This window comes from Pocillopora damicornis, chromosome 5 (genome assembly GCF_964200805.1).
Source record: "Pocillopora damicornis chromosome 5, jaPocDami1.2, whole genome shotgun sequence".
NCBI classification, from domain to species: Eukaryota; Metazoa; Cnidaria; class Anthozoa; order Scleractinia; family Pocilloporidae; genus Pocillopora; species Pocillopora damicornis.
In genome coordinates this window covers 3,797,590-3,812,554 of record NC_142674.1, presented here as the reverse complement: position 1 = coordinate 3,812,554, position 14,965 = coordinate 3,797,590, and the positions used below count along the sequence as shown (strand labels likewise).

General features: G+C 38.8%; 1 protein-coding gene and 1 pseudogene across 2 annotated transcripts; both read left to right on the top strand.

The window, feature by feature from the left end:
* Positions 1 to 259: 259 nt before the first annotated feature.
* On the top strand, positions 260 to 5,114 carry LOC149044764 (uncharacterized; annotated as a pseudogene). The gene is made up of 4 exons (XR_016186655.1): positions 260 to 462; positions 1,219 to 1,566; positions 2,270 to 2,377; positions 2,820 to 5,114. The product of XR_016186655.1 is annotated as an uncharacterized LOC149044764 (transcript).
* Positions 5,115 to 10,154: 5,040 nt separating this feature from the next.
* On the top strand, positions 10,155 to 11,701 carry LOC149044763 (uncharacterized). The gene is made up of 2 exons (XM_089207457.1): positions 10,155 to 10,414; positions 10,511 to 11,701. The coding sequence occupies exons 1-2, from the start codon at positions 10,231 to 10,233 to the stop codon at positions 10,804 to 10,806; spliced, it is 480 nt and encodes a 159-aa protein (XP_089063583.1). The 5' UTR covers positions 10,155 to 10,230; the 3' UTR covers positions 10,807 to 11,701.
* Positions 11,702 to 14,965: the final 3,264 nt, after the last annotated feature.

The following is a 14,965-nucleotide window of genomic DNA, read 5'->3' as shown; positions in this document are numbered from 1 at the left end:
TATCGTAAGGAACTGTTTCAAAGATTAGGCGCAAACTGATAATTGTGGGGGCACACCTGTTACATGTGATAGGGCGAACCTGCAATAAAGCGAAAATTTATCGTTTGTTTCGTATAATGTGGTTAGCTAATCTTTTTTAAAAGACCTGTTCATGGTAGAGGCATTGTAGAAGTTATTTGGTTTTTGTAGTTAAACAGGGTACACTAACATATGAAGAATTGCAAGAATTAGCCAACCATGTTGATTCAAAGTGGAAAAATCTTGGGCGTCTCTGTGGGGTCAAGGAGCCAAAACTACATGATGTGGAGCAAAGGCACTGGCAGCTGTGTGCGAGGGCATATCAAATGATAATGGACTGGAAAGAGGAGAATGGTTGTGCAGCAACTTACCAAGTATATGCTGCATTACAGCATAAACTTGTGCAGCGCAAAGAAGTAGCTGAACAAGTTTGTTACAATCATGGTAATTAATGTCAGCAATAGTAATTGACTGGACATGATTGCAATATATCATACCATCTCAGTGAAACTTGTATTAATCCTTTAACTCCCAAGATCTAATCGTTAATTCTCCCCCCTCAGCTGCTATACGTTTCCTTAAAAATTCCTTGCGAGAATTTGGTGATAGATCAAGATAAAAACTTCTTTCTGACGACTGATCACATCTAGGAGTTAAAGGGCTAAGCGGACACCAGCCAAAGTTTGGTTTTGTCTCGTCACACAGACACTACAAGAAGGCCCATCTGTGACCCAAAATCAAGTTGTCTTCGCTAGATTTGTCGACAAGGCATGTTCAGCTTAAGCAATTATGGAACGACATTTAAAAAAACATGGTAAACGGACAGCCTGTTTTCTCAAAGGCAGCGGAGCATTTAAAACAAATGTCAGAAGAGACGTAGTCATCGTTTATTATGCCCCAAATTAAGACTATAAACAGTTGATAATCACCGCTGTTGCGTGGCTGTAATTACAACTCACCTCCACCCCCCTCCCCCCCCCCCAAAGAAACTTGGATTGATGTTTGTCATAGAATAATATATTGTCCCGAGAAGCTCTATCAGACTAAAACTGTTGTCGAAGTTTCATATCTTTATGTTGAAGCTTCTGAAAGTGGATCCAGTTGACGATGAAATTACAGCTGGATGTTGAGCATTTGTAATGCTGCGGATGATATATATGTTAACTTCAGTTCTGACAATGAAACTCTTCTCTGTTTCAGACAGTGAATTAAATCTCAGTCAGAAAGAAATGGCATTTGCTTCAGAAGGGATCACAAATCTCGCACCCCTCTTCAACCAAGAAGGAGCAGTCTCTGATGGCGACTCTCTTGTCTCGTATGATGTCGTTCCTGGTGCCGCAGAGATTGTAAAGTCCTCAGTATATTTCGGAGGTGCAAAGAACAGCAGAGCTTCACACCTCGACCAAAGGCCCCTTGTTGCTGCGGCATCAGTGCCTTTATATGGAAATAAACCACAGAGGCTGGTGGGTCCTTTTACCCAGACGTCAACTAGTCCTCGCTCTGAAACAGATCGTAAGGAAGCCGTAGATTGCCACGAATGGCTTTTAAGTGAGTGATTTCTCTATAATTATTGACTAATTTGTTGCTTTTGATAGTTAAGTTACTCAATCTTTATTCTTTTAAGTGACATGCAATTTCGTAGTGTAGTAGTACAATTCTAATTGTCAATTCACGAAATGGCATTCTGTGATGCCTCTCTGAGAGAATTTTGAAGTCATACCCGTGTTCAGTGCCCATCCCTGTGAAATGGAAGGCCCTAGGGAGAGTATACAAAAACTTTCAAAGCTAAGTAATTTTTCAGATTGGTTTTCCCTATTTTCATTTCTCGTACATTTGCAAAAAGTGTCAGTTTACGCCTTTAAAGAGTGAGCATGCGTGAGATCGCGTGAAATCGCGTGAGATCACGTGAGATCGTGTGAGATCACTTTTCTTGATTGTAAGGAAGGAGATTCGGGCCTTAAGTACGAGACTTCTAAAGCTTCGTGAGTTGACTGGTATGCGATATCTGGTGATAGTAATGTGTTTGTGGAAAAGTAGGACTTGCTGATCATGGGGGGGGGGGGGGGGCTGTTAGGGTAGGGCTTAGGTCTTGAGGCCATTATTGAACGCCGACTCTTTACTGTCATTTTAAGAACTTTGAGGTATTGATTATGTCTCTGTACATTTGTGGAGGGAACTAGACGAGCGGTTAAAAAGTCAAGGAAGAGTATTACGAACTGATTTCTTTTAACTGACTACGTTGTGTCCACAGGTCGTGGAATAACTTGGCCCTTTATAAAATCAAAAGAACAACAAGATCAATCAGCAAAAACAGTCCAAGAAAGGAATTGGTCTGTTTTCACAAATGAAGTTGATTTAGGTAAGAAAATGTAACATTTGCCGTATGGTGCATACAATGTGAAGAAATTAGCTCTTCACTGGGCTGAACTTGTCGACGAAAGTATGGCGGAAAAACAACTGGCTCACCTGAGTAGGGCATCCACTGTTTGCAGCCTTCGAGGTGTCATTTTGCGGAAAATGACCAACCCAATGGATGGGGCAATAGAATAAGGCTTTTCTTATCTTTCTCGTGTGCGGAAAGTAAATCTTACAGAGAACTTTGGACACTTTTTATCTGTCAAAGAAACATTTTGCTTTAACTTAAACGGAAGCTCTAGTGGAACTATAAAGAATGGTGCGAATCTTCCATCTTTCATAAAAGCGTGAACAGATAACGCTGAGTGAAATACTGTTATTGCTATCGTCAGAAAAAAGTTCTGTTTCTGATTATTTTTCAAGCCTATCATGTCTCTTCTTTTCAGGTGTTTCTTCTTTAAGGACGTTTGATGTGAGCACCTGTAGAAGAAAACTTGCAGAACATTACAGAAGAACCACCGCAGCTCAAACTTCTGTGTGGGGTGGTACTACTGTCTACCTCGACCAAATCTATTGTCGACTCTCTTGGGTGAAAGAGGAACGAACCCCAGCTGGGTCCCTACAGTCTGAGCTGTTTCACTACACTGATCTTCTCAATGAAGACAAGAACGGATTTAGATCCAAGAGGATAGTTGTGCAAGGGCCTCCGGGTATCGGCAAAAGCACTTTTGTGAAGAAAGTGGCTCGTGAGTGGTCTGCAGTTGTCGACGAAAGTGTTATAGAGAAGCACAAAGGTGCCTTGAGAAAGTTCGAGCTGGCTCTTATAATTAATCTGAGGGAAGTAGCCACTTTTCGAAACCTCCGAGATGTCATAAAAGGCAGTCGTATATTTTCTGTAGAAGACAGACCCCTAACAGAACAGCTCCTAAGCTACATTGCCACAAACCAAGAGAAAGTTTTGTTTGTGTTTGATGGCTACGACGAGTATCGCCCAAGGCACGACTCTGAAATCTTTGAGATATTCCAAGGAAATAAGCTGAAAGATTGTTGTGTTATGATAACAACTCGAACTTCCGAAAGGGACGAGCTGGTTGCACATGCAGACACGTGTGCCGAGATCACAGGGTTCAATGCAGAATACAGAACGGTCTTCATAAACAGAATTCTTGGTTGCAAAACAGATGCCGAGTCAGGCACTCATGGATTATATTGCACAAGAAGACCTTGAGGATCTGGCGAGAGTTCCCCTGCTTCTTCTCTTCCTTTGCACACTGTGGAAAAAAGCAAACTTTAAGAGCCTTCCAGAATCCAAAACGAAATTGCATTATGCAATCGTTCAGGGCGCTATTGGTCGTGAGGAATGGAAGCCTTTCCATGGTATCTGTCGCAACGTTGAAGATTTTGAACAGAGCCTGGTTGATATGGGAAAGGTGGCCTTAAAATGTCTTCTAAGGGGCGATATTTTATTAGATTATGACCAATTACCGACTGCCATAATTTTACCAGAAAGTAGCAGTGGTGGTTTGCTTCAAGGCTTTCATAACACAGAATGCTCACAACCAAGGCAGACGGGTGTCTTTATTCACAAAACCTTTCAAGAGTTCTTCGCAGCGTTCCACATCGCCTACAGATGTGTTCCTGAAGGACATCTTGGTGACGTTCAACAGCACATCTGCAACTTGCACGACTGTGAAGCTTTGAGGAATGTACTCCAGTTCGTTTGTGGTTTGTCTGATAATGGAGCAGTGAAGGTATTTGAGCTTTTGAGGTCAGTCAGAAATTCTCACCCAGAATTGGATTTTCGTAAAGCAGTTCCTAAAGAAAAACACCGGACAGTCACGCGTCTGTGCGACTTATCGAACCAGCAGTACAGGTTTATTGACCTAGTTTACAATTGCTTCGAAGAAGTTCAGTCGAAAAATGAACTATTGAAACTTTGTGTTGAATGTGCTGGGGGAATATTCCTGGTTGACAATCGGTTCATTAATCTTTTACGAAAGATGAACGTGAACGTGAAAGAGCTAACTCAACTAAGGGAGTCAGTTTTCTTCGTTGTCATTGTTGATGCATTAAACATTTCGATGGTTCATGACTTGGTAGAACTTCTGGATGTTCTTGATGTCCCTCTAAGGATAACGGAGAACTCTACACCTTTGCCACTTGGAGACTTCCTAAAGAAGTTTGTGAGTACGAGTGGATGCCAAAAGTGGGGATTCAGTTCCATTATTTATTTCCGGCTTGGCAAAACTCAGGCGCACATCACAGAATCGGAGTCGTGTTGTGATAATCACTGCAAACTATTCGCTGGAGACAGTGCTTGCTTCAAAGAAAAGCCCTCAAAACATTCATGGTTCACGGGACTCTCATCATTCGTGAATTTTCATTTACCCAAAATAAGAACGGTAGCACACGACGTGAAGTGGAGGAAACGTCTTCTTAGGATCGAACACTATGGTTCACCTGGATCAGATTGAAACTGGAAGGCCAGAATTCGTCTAGGATATGAAGAGTTTTTTACACGATGAATCATTTGAACCCAGTGTGACCTTTTATTTGTCAGATAGACTGAAACTTGAAGTAATCATTTAAGTTTCAGGATTTATCAAATTACAATAGTCTTGATTTTGGCATGAGTGATAACTGTTCACTGTCAGTGTAGCTCAAGAGAAGAGACAAGAGATCGGTACCTCTGAGGTACCTGAAATGCCGATCTGAGCAACACTCAAGTAGCCGGAGTGAATGTAAGCACTCGGCAGCGAAGGGGAATCAGGCGCTGTCTGGAGGTCTCTTCATTTTCAGGAGCTCTTAACTTTAATAATATGTATTATCAGCGGGTAATCACGTGAAGAAAAACAAACAACAACAGTGAAAATACTTTTATTTATCAATGATAATTTAGTTACACGGACATTTACGTAAATTTACAATAACGTGATCTTCTCTGCTTGCGTTTTCATTTGATTGTGATTTCGATACAGAAATTTGATTGACGCTTGCAAACTAACTTACTAAGTATGTGCCATTAAAGGAGTCTAGGTGTTTTACTACCAAAAAGGAACAGCGCGCATTCTTAAATAGTATATATGTTTCGGGGTGGGCCTGCCTCTTCAGCTCTTGCACACTCTGTCCTATTACCCGCGAGGAGCAACACACAGAATCCTGTAACAAGCTCTCCAATATTTGGTCATTGCTGGAGAGAATGTTTCGCACAGCTGATCATAATCTCTTCTACATCGATAATTATGAGGTACTCCTGTTTGTAAACCTTAAGAAAAAAGAAGAGGTTGAAAAACAAAGCACCATAAATAAATTATTTAGTTGGAGAGGTTAATGAAAGTCGTCTTTTAGATCTCGTCAAACATTTTGAGAGCCACAACTTCTTGCATGGTGTAAAGTTTAACAAGTTTGTGACGGGTTAACTGGAGTGCGCTGTTGAACGGCCCGCAGCACAACTAAATCCACTATAAATGGATTCTGGCTTCCAGCCAGCGAGATCTTTCCTCTCTTTCCTCGTGTCTCTCTTCTTTATCATTCGATCCTTTCAAGGAACGCTAGCCTCTCAACCCCCTTAAAGAGAATGAGTACCTCAGCAAGAACGTTGTTGCTGCACTTTGGCGTACGCATGCGTTGTGAACGTTGTACTCATTTGCTTGCCTTTTCAGCAAGTTGATTAAGTTGACTTTGCTTCCTCCTTCTTTTTCATATAATTAGCTTGATATATCAAGTTACGCTTCGTAAAATTGTGCTAGAGTTCTTTTACGAACTGACCCGCGAGATGGTAGCCCTTCAACGAGATACTATTGGATACTTTTGTCACTGATTTCTTTCATTTAGTTTGACTCTTTAAAAGACAGAAGCTGGTTGACAAGTGAAGTGAAATCTCTCATTTTAACGTTTTTTGGACATAAAATTTGCTTATGGTGTCACATCTTAGTGTTACATTTCGCACCTTTTAGGCAACGCATGATGACGAGCTTTTCATGTTTAATACTTAATCCTTAACAGCCGCGAACGAAAATCCAGGCAATATTACGTTCAAAAATAATCTTTATTGGAAATTCATCATTACTTTGATAAAACATGCCTTACAAAATTACAGCTCATAAAACTTCGAAACTTCGATTGGACTTCCATAACTCAACGATGCTGTTTCTTTTGATTATGTCGCGTATGCGTAACCACGAATAGGGAATACAAAAGCATACAAACCAATCCCAACGCACATGCGCTTCACGACTCTGGGTAAACATTTATTGACCTTTGACAAGGTCAATACATTTTAACCCTTTAACTCCGAGGAGCTGATGATTAGTTTTCCTCTCCAGCTGCCACACATTTCCTTTCCAATTAGTTACGAGAATTTAGTGTTAGATCAACATAACTTTTACCTGAGTTTAAGTATTCTCATTACCTGTTTGCTAAATAATGTATGGATAGTATGGGGAGAAGCTATGTGTTAATCACTCCTGGGAGTTAAAGGGATCAGGCACTGCACTGCACTGAACTGCACTGATCAGGCCCCAAAGGCCAAAAAAGAGCTGTCTGCTGTTAGTTTAATTTTTGTCATTTCTATTGATTTATTTTATTTATCAATGTTTCTTTGAGTTATAATTCATTGACCTCTTTCAATAGTGCAGGTTCGCTCGTGTAACCTAATCCCACATGTATGTATGTACAATCTCAGTTGAAATTTTGAGTGGCAGGCAAGCTGGCAATAGTAATAGGCAGCAGAGGCCAAATCTTGTCCTGAATAGAAGTCTGACATGTGTGAAATTGGCAGCTATTTCATTGTAGGTGGCCAAATTGTTGGCTGCAGCACATTTTGACCTGGCTGATTGTGTGTGTGTTATGTATGTGTTCTTCTTTTTAGGTGTTAAACAGGTGAAAGTACCGAAAAAATCCTCTGTGATAACTTGGTAGTCTAAGATGTAAAAATTTTTAATAATAAGGTAAAGCTTGATCATTCTTAAGAGTTTGCATCTGTTCTAAAAGTTTTGGGGAGAGTTAGGGGAGCATTATTTATACAAATGTATTTAAAAAGTAACAAAAAATAAAAAGAACTAGGGCAAAATCCCAATTTGCTTTAAAAGTTTATTTTATTAAGAGCATAATTCTGGATATAGCTTGGGATTTGTGTGATTTTCACAAATTGTTAGGTTGTTATGTAAACTTAATTTACAGGAACCTTGTTAGTTTTCAGCTTCAAGAACAAGTACATAATTGCAGGAAAAGCTTGAAGCTTGAAAAATTGACTGATGAAACTGGAACAGATGTCATGAGATTTGTACAATAGGTTGGCCTGGGAGGGACCAAGAGTTAAAGAATTCATTGATTCTCTTACACCTTTTGTCTGCATAGTGTGCTTCTGTAGAGCTTAGTTATTGCTGTAGAAAACGTTTTTGGAGGGCCCTTGAGATCACTCACTTTTGAGCTAGTTGCCCCTAGGGAAGAGGATATCTGTACTTATTATCTCCCTTGGGGGGGGGGTGAAGGGTTAAAGACTGATTCTTCTCCAGTAGCCACAAGTACCCCTGCATATGGAAATTTTGAACACTATTAAAGGGCTAGTACCCTCATTTCATACTTGAATTTCTAATTTAGTGTAAGTTATGACAAATAATGATTGTAAATTCATCTGGTTGTACAGGTTATATCCAGCAGTCCTTAAAAAAAATAAAAAGGTATTTTTCTGAATTAAAAAAAAGTGTTCTTGCTTCAAAGTAAGTGCATGATATGTCATTCAATTAATGCTCTAGCAGAGTTTTTGTTTGAAATGCCAAAATCAACTTCATGAGTAAGGACAAAAAAAAAAGGCAATAAGCAAATGTTCCTCTGTATCCTTTATGTCAATTTGGGCTGAAAAACAGGTTTTTTTCCTTTTGCAAAAATTAGCTTATTTCACGACCAAAAACGATGCAAACAAGCTGAAACGTTATGTTTTCAGCAAAACAGCGATAGAATCTGCGAAAAAACAATGGAGACAAGCTAACACACAGTGTTCTAAGTAAAATTTGGGCAAACAAAACCTTAAAAACCAAAAAAAAAAACAATTGCGCTGACTTACCCATTTTTTGCCAAGATAACTGCCAAAACACTGAAAACTAGCTTGAAACTACATGTTTTTCACAAGATCGCGACGAAATCTGTCTAAAAACTCCAAAATACGGCAGAAATGTACGATTTTTGCAAAATTTTTCGCTAAAGTTGACAAAAACACTAAATTCGACTGAAAAACACGTTTTTTTTTTTTGCAAAAATAAGCTTATTTCAGTTTTAAAAACGCTGCAAAAAATGTTCTCAGCAAAATAGTTTAAGAGTCTGTGGGAAAACACAAAAACCAAGCTTAAACCAAGTGTAAAGCACCTTCAGGTAGATTACAGCAAAGCAGACTTTGTACCAAAACACTTTGCATTAAGTACATCATTACCCTCTACAGGTATTTCTAGTTTACATGTGAAAATCCCACAAATCTCAAGGTATATTACATCGTACATGTTGACAAAGCAATCAGGGGTACATTTTTCATAATAGGATGCAATGGTCTTCAGTATCAAGATTATTTGGTACCTAAATAGTAAAATGTTCGAGAGAAGAAATAATCATAAACATTTTTTCTTTCTCATCAGCATCGACTTCCAAAAGTAATGGATAATGACCACCTAAAACAAAGAAGAAATAAATCAAATTTGTGATTTCACAGGGCTTCAATACGAAACAACTATACATATCTTTTATTTCCTACCACTTACAAGTGGCAGGAATGGCTGAAATGGCCTTCACGTGAACACAACAGAATCCTATGCGTGTGTAACCATGTAGAACTATTTATTCGGTATCGAAATTACATCCCAAATGTCATGATATTTGACTGAAACTCAGCTTACCCATCTTTCGTTTAGACTTCGAAACTTGCTGCTTTTTACCACCGTTTCAATGTTTTCTTGTTGTTCAAAAGGTGGTAGGGCCATTGCAGACCGTGATTTTTTTTTTACTTGAGAACCAGAGTACAACACCCAAGCCTTTTCACGCTAAATATTAAACTACTGAGATTTCCTTCGCCGCCGTAAGCCGCCATTTTATCTTTCCCTGAATACTAGTTCCCAAGCTTCGAGCCCGAAGGTCTCAGACATGCACTGAAATTATGATATTCGTTATTTCAGGGCCAATTTAGAAATAACGGTAATCGTTATTTTGGTGTCGAGACCATGCTGATCACAACTGAACGCACATTTACCCCTTTCCTCCGCCATCTTGAATGTTGTAAGACAGTGGAACCGAGTCCTTCTCTTTATTTAACACGTGTAAAGAGCATTGGTAAAGAGTGTCACGAAATTACTATATCCATAAATTTGGTGCCAATTTAGAAATAACGATAATCGTAATTTCGGTCTCGAGATCATGTTGTGAATTCTCCAGATGGTAATGATAACCAGAGTGACTACGAAGCAGATGATGAAGCATCACTGTTGCTATCAAATGCTGACACTAATGCAAGTGGTGGTGAACTAGAAGATTCAGAACATGGAGATATAGGGCAAATAAGTCTAAGTAATTTTGAATTTTTTTCCTTCGAAATTCTTGTTCTGCCAATTCTACCCCCATGTTGTTGTTATATTATCACTTAGTCACGGCAAAACTCCTGAAAATGTCCATGGTAAGAAATGGCATCTCAGCGTGGAGTTGACAAAGAGAGCAAACTTATCTTGAATCGTGAAACTTTTCTATGTAAGAGATTTTCAATTGCATCACAAACAGGAGGTAATTGCGTTTGTTTCAGACGCTGTTACAAATGTTGCATTGCACCCACACCAAGAGGGAGTTGACCGTGCAGAGGGCCATTTTGTCACTTCTGCTGTTATGGCTGTCGCTGGAGAGACTTCAAATGCTATCGAATTAAGCTCTGAAGGAGGAACAGACAGCAGTGCCGAACGCCAAAACCAAGAGCCCACAGACAGTATGACCAGAGTGCTCCCATGTGAAATGTGGTATTGTGATAAACCAGATCAAAAGGAAGAAGAGGACGACCTTAAAAAGCCTCTGGGTAAGTAGTTGTTTACGCTCATCAATGTGATTGGCCTAAATCGGTCAAGCCACGTTTTCTTAGTTCTTTTGAATGAAATTATTTTCTACTGGTCAGATTGCAACCAAGAAGGAGCCGGCCCCCCCAATGACCATATTGTCACTTCTGCTGTAACAATTATTGCTAGAGAGACTCCAAATTCTTCTGAAGTTGGAAAAAACAGCAGTGCTTCACGCCTCATTCAAGGGCCTGTATCCGGTATAACTAAAGTGCCACCGTATGGAGACAATGAGGAGAGAGAGGCTGGTCCCTTTATCATAATGAAAACGGGAAACACCCTTAGGGAACGTAATTGTGGTGGAAAAGATCAAGAGGAAGAACTGAAAAACGTCGATAAGCCTCCAGGTAAGTAATAGTTTGCATTCTTGGCACAGCTTTTGTAGAGATATTAATTCCACAATCTGATTGGCTTTTATCGCCCAAGTGTTCTCTAGAATAAAATTACCGGTATACTTTGCCGTACAGGTCAGGTAATGTATCACTTTGTTAAAGAACTGGTTACTTAACCTCAAAAGGTTCCACTCATGATTGCTCGAGATGAAGAAGGTTAAACTGTGACAAAATTACTCCTTAGGAACTCGTAGTTAAATTAGAGATAATGTTCACTAGAACTGCCCCTGCGCTTGAACACCTGTTTATGACGATGTGTATTGAATATAAACACTGTAGATACGGCTGTCGAAAATTGGACTCGTCAAAAATTTTGTTGAAGTTAACCTCCATGTTAGCAGACAACATTTTTTCCCGTACATTGGAAAATAAAACATATTATAATCATACAGTATTGTATGAATATTCTGTTTAACAGCAACGTATTGTATGTTAATAAATTTGTGTAACTTTTTGCGAGAAAAAAAGTCACCAATAACCATTACAACAATAATAACTAAACCCGCAACTCTTTATCGCTCGAAAATATAATGGTTCACAATCTAATTATCCATAAACCAGGCAATATAAATCTATTACAAACATACAATATACCATTTGATTTTCTTCTAACAACAACGTTTTGTATTATAAAAATATGGTGGTTTCCTCTTGCAAAAAATCGATTTTTTAATTAGGTGAGTAATTTGCAAAAAATGTTAACAATAACGAAAATAATAATTATCAAGCCATCATCAACATATCACTAGAAAAGATTGTGATTAATTGTACGCTTGTTTCCATTTAGAGCTAAACTCACAATTTGTAGTTAGCTACAGTTGTAATTAAGCTCTTTAACAGCCTATCATAAAATTGTAACTAAGGCTAATTAGAACAAATGAATCAAACTGTCCACGTTTTGGTTGACGAATCATTGATAACGAACCTTCAACTCAATTGACTGAACACTCGAAAATAGTTTAAAAGTTTAAGAATCTCATGAAAACTGCTTACCACTACACCATGTTCAGTTATCACTAGTGTCTGTCTTACTTAACCTTTTAACTCCCAACATCTAATTCTTAATTCTCCCCTATACTGGCTACACGTTCCTTGTAAATTGGTGACAAGTGTTTGGTTTTAGATCAAGACAAAAACTTGTACCTGATAAGTTTTGGTATTCTCATTACCTGCTTGCTGGATAATGTCTGGATATTAAAGAGAGAAGTCACATGTAAATCACTTCTGAGACTTAAAGGGTTAAGGCTTCACATTTTGTTTTTACCAGATAGTTTTTTGTTCACTTTCGCTGTGTAGATGAGGTATGACTTTTCATATTTACAACAAGTTTGTTATTCTGAGAAAGCTCAAAATCAACATTTTTGAACAACAACAACTTCTGGGTCAAGTCGTCAATGTTGTCCTTGTTCTCACAATTTTTGGAAATGCTGTCACTGATAAGTGCTGCCCCTGTTTTTCTAGATGAAAATTAATGTTCATCTCAATATAACAGTTCTTTAGAGGCATTGCTCTGTTGCAATGTACAACGTACAATCCTAGACCCAGGATTTTCACTAATTTTTGTGCTACGGTCTTTGTGTGGCACACTGGATAAATAGTTGGATAAACGTTCATACTACTTGGACAGCAAACCCAGTTTGGCTGGTTCTGTGATGGCTTAACATGGGAGATGTCCTGCTCTTATGCTTTGGTAACTGTTGTGTTTACTGGCAAGGCGTTTTCCATGATGCTGCTCGAGCTTGCAGTAGGTGACAGTGTAAAATTTTTTCCCTTCGATCTACTGGATGTGGCTATCCCAGACTGATAAATTAATAGCTCCAGTAGGGCTGGTGATTTTAGCTTCTTGCACCATTTTAGTTTAAGCGTCCAGGTTAGTTATAGTCTGCATACTTGGCACAGCTTTTGTAGAGATATTGATTTTACAATCTGATTGGCTTTTATCTCCCAAGTTACCTCTTCTTTGTTCTCTAGAATAAAATTATACTTTGCTGGACAGTCAGGTAATGCATTACTTTGCTAAAGAACTGCTTACTTAACTCCAAAAGATTCCACTCGATGTTGATTGCGACAAAATTATGTCCAAGGGACTCGTAGTTAAAAAAAGAAAATGATTATAAAATAACAGCGGGTGCTAACGAGTAAAACAGCTATTTATCATGATGTTTTAAGTCCGTCATGGGAAACTGGCCGCTCTCATAAGGCGAAAAATACCATCAGCTAGCTAATAAAGACTTCCAAGTCCATGCCGATATTGACAGACTATGCTGATGTGTGTTTGTATTCGAATAAATGTCGGGAAAAGTATTTTTCATCGTAGGCTTCAGGATTACCCAGGCCAATTGGATTTCTTTTACCAAAACCTACCTGTCAATTAAAATTTGAAGGTTTGCTTGGCTGAAAGGGTATTTAATATTATATAATATTAATTAATCGCTTTATGAAAAGATATAATGGATGTAACCAAAGAAGTTACAATTCATAGACCCAACGTTTCGACATTCCTGTCTAGTGCCTTCATCAGGGGTGATCTAAACGCAGCAAAAAGAGGTCCTTTTATAAGATCACTAATTAGCTGCCTTTTTTTTCTGACGAGGTGTAAATAGGCGTAGGGAAGTAAGCCGCCATCATCACGATTTAAAGGAACGTGGGCAGAGTTAAATAACGCCAGGTGCTGAGCATTTGTAATGCTGCAGATGATATTTATGCTAACTTCAATTCTGACAATGAAACTTCTCTCCGTATTAGACAGTGAATTCAATCTCAGTCTGAAAGAAATGGCATTTGCTCCAGAAGGGATCACAAATGTCACATCCCTCCTCAACCAAGGAAGAGGAGACTCTGATGGCAACCCTTATGTCACGTATGATGTCTCCTCTGTTGCCGAAAAGATGGAAAAGTCCTCTGAATTAGCTTTCAAAGGTGCAAAGAACAGCGAAGCTTCACACCTCGACCAAGGCCCCATTGTAGGAGGAAGTCATCGCGCAGTTTGAATGAGTTTAAAACAGATTTTTGGAACCAGTGAATCTTGTGGCAAACGTATTGCTTGCATATCGTTACTGTGCATATTTCACACGTAACTAGCGTGCATACATTAAAAATGGCGGCTTTTTCTCGATGGTGGCGGGGCAATTTAGGAAAAGGAACAATTCTCGGAAACGCGAATTATGCAAGTACTCGTAAATATAATTGTCGTGATATTCCAGGAATTAGGGTAATTTGGTATTATCAACTGAGTTGATAACGTATATTGGCCACCGTAAAGGATTTAGCCTTGAAAGTCTTTACTGAGACAAATTTACGTTATCAACTTAGTTGATAATACTAAATTACCTTGTTATACTCAACACAAAGTGCGCGAACTTGACATGATTACTCTTAGTAATAATGCACCGCGGTCATTCATGACACGATTATCCGATACCTTGAGTGTCCTTGACATCATTATTGTATAATCTGCAGAAAGATGACGTCCCAGGTGCTGATTTCGAAAATCCACCGTTCGCTTTTGGCCAATCAGAAAAGAGATATTGAGTTAAACGTATAATAATGGGAGTTATATGAGTATCTATACGATACTTTAATGAGCTCCTTAACGAACACAGCGACACTCCATTTTTACTTCAAAATTTACGTTCTTATAAGATAAACAACCAATGGATAAAGTTTGACAAGAATTTCAGCGCAGGTTCTATTTCAGAGGAATGACCTTAAAAGCGTTTTCGTTAATGAACCTTGAAGGAAATGATTTTGCTTAGCTTATTGCCAACCAATATATTCTTCACTACAGTAGAATTTTAATAAACTGTACACAGATATCACTGTAATACAGTTATATTAAATATAAGTTCATTCCTTTTCATTTTTTTCTTTAACCATTTCTAGTGACTGTGCTTTGCATATCATAGGGATTTCAACATATCAAACCTTTTCAATTGTTGGTGAGTCGGATATCCCTGTCGTGTTCCTTGATTATCTCTTGCGTAGGTCTGCCACTTCCGCTAATGAAGACCTTCCCGCCCCCACAGGGAATCTTGTAGACTACGCCATCCTGTTTAGCCAGGTCGATGGCATTCTTCGGGTGTACTCTCTGACTTGAAAATGGCGCGTATGCCTTGTTGCTGT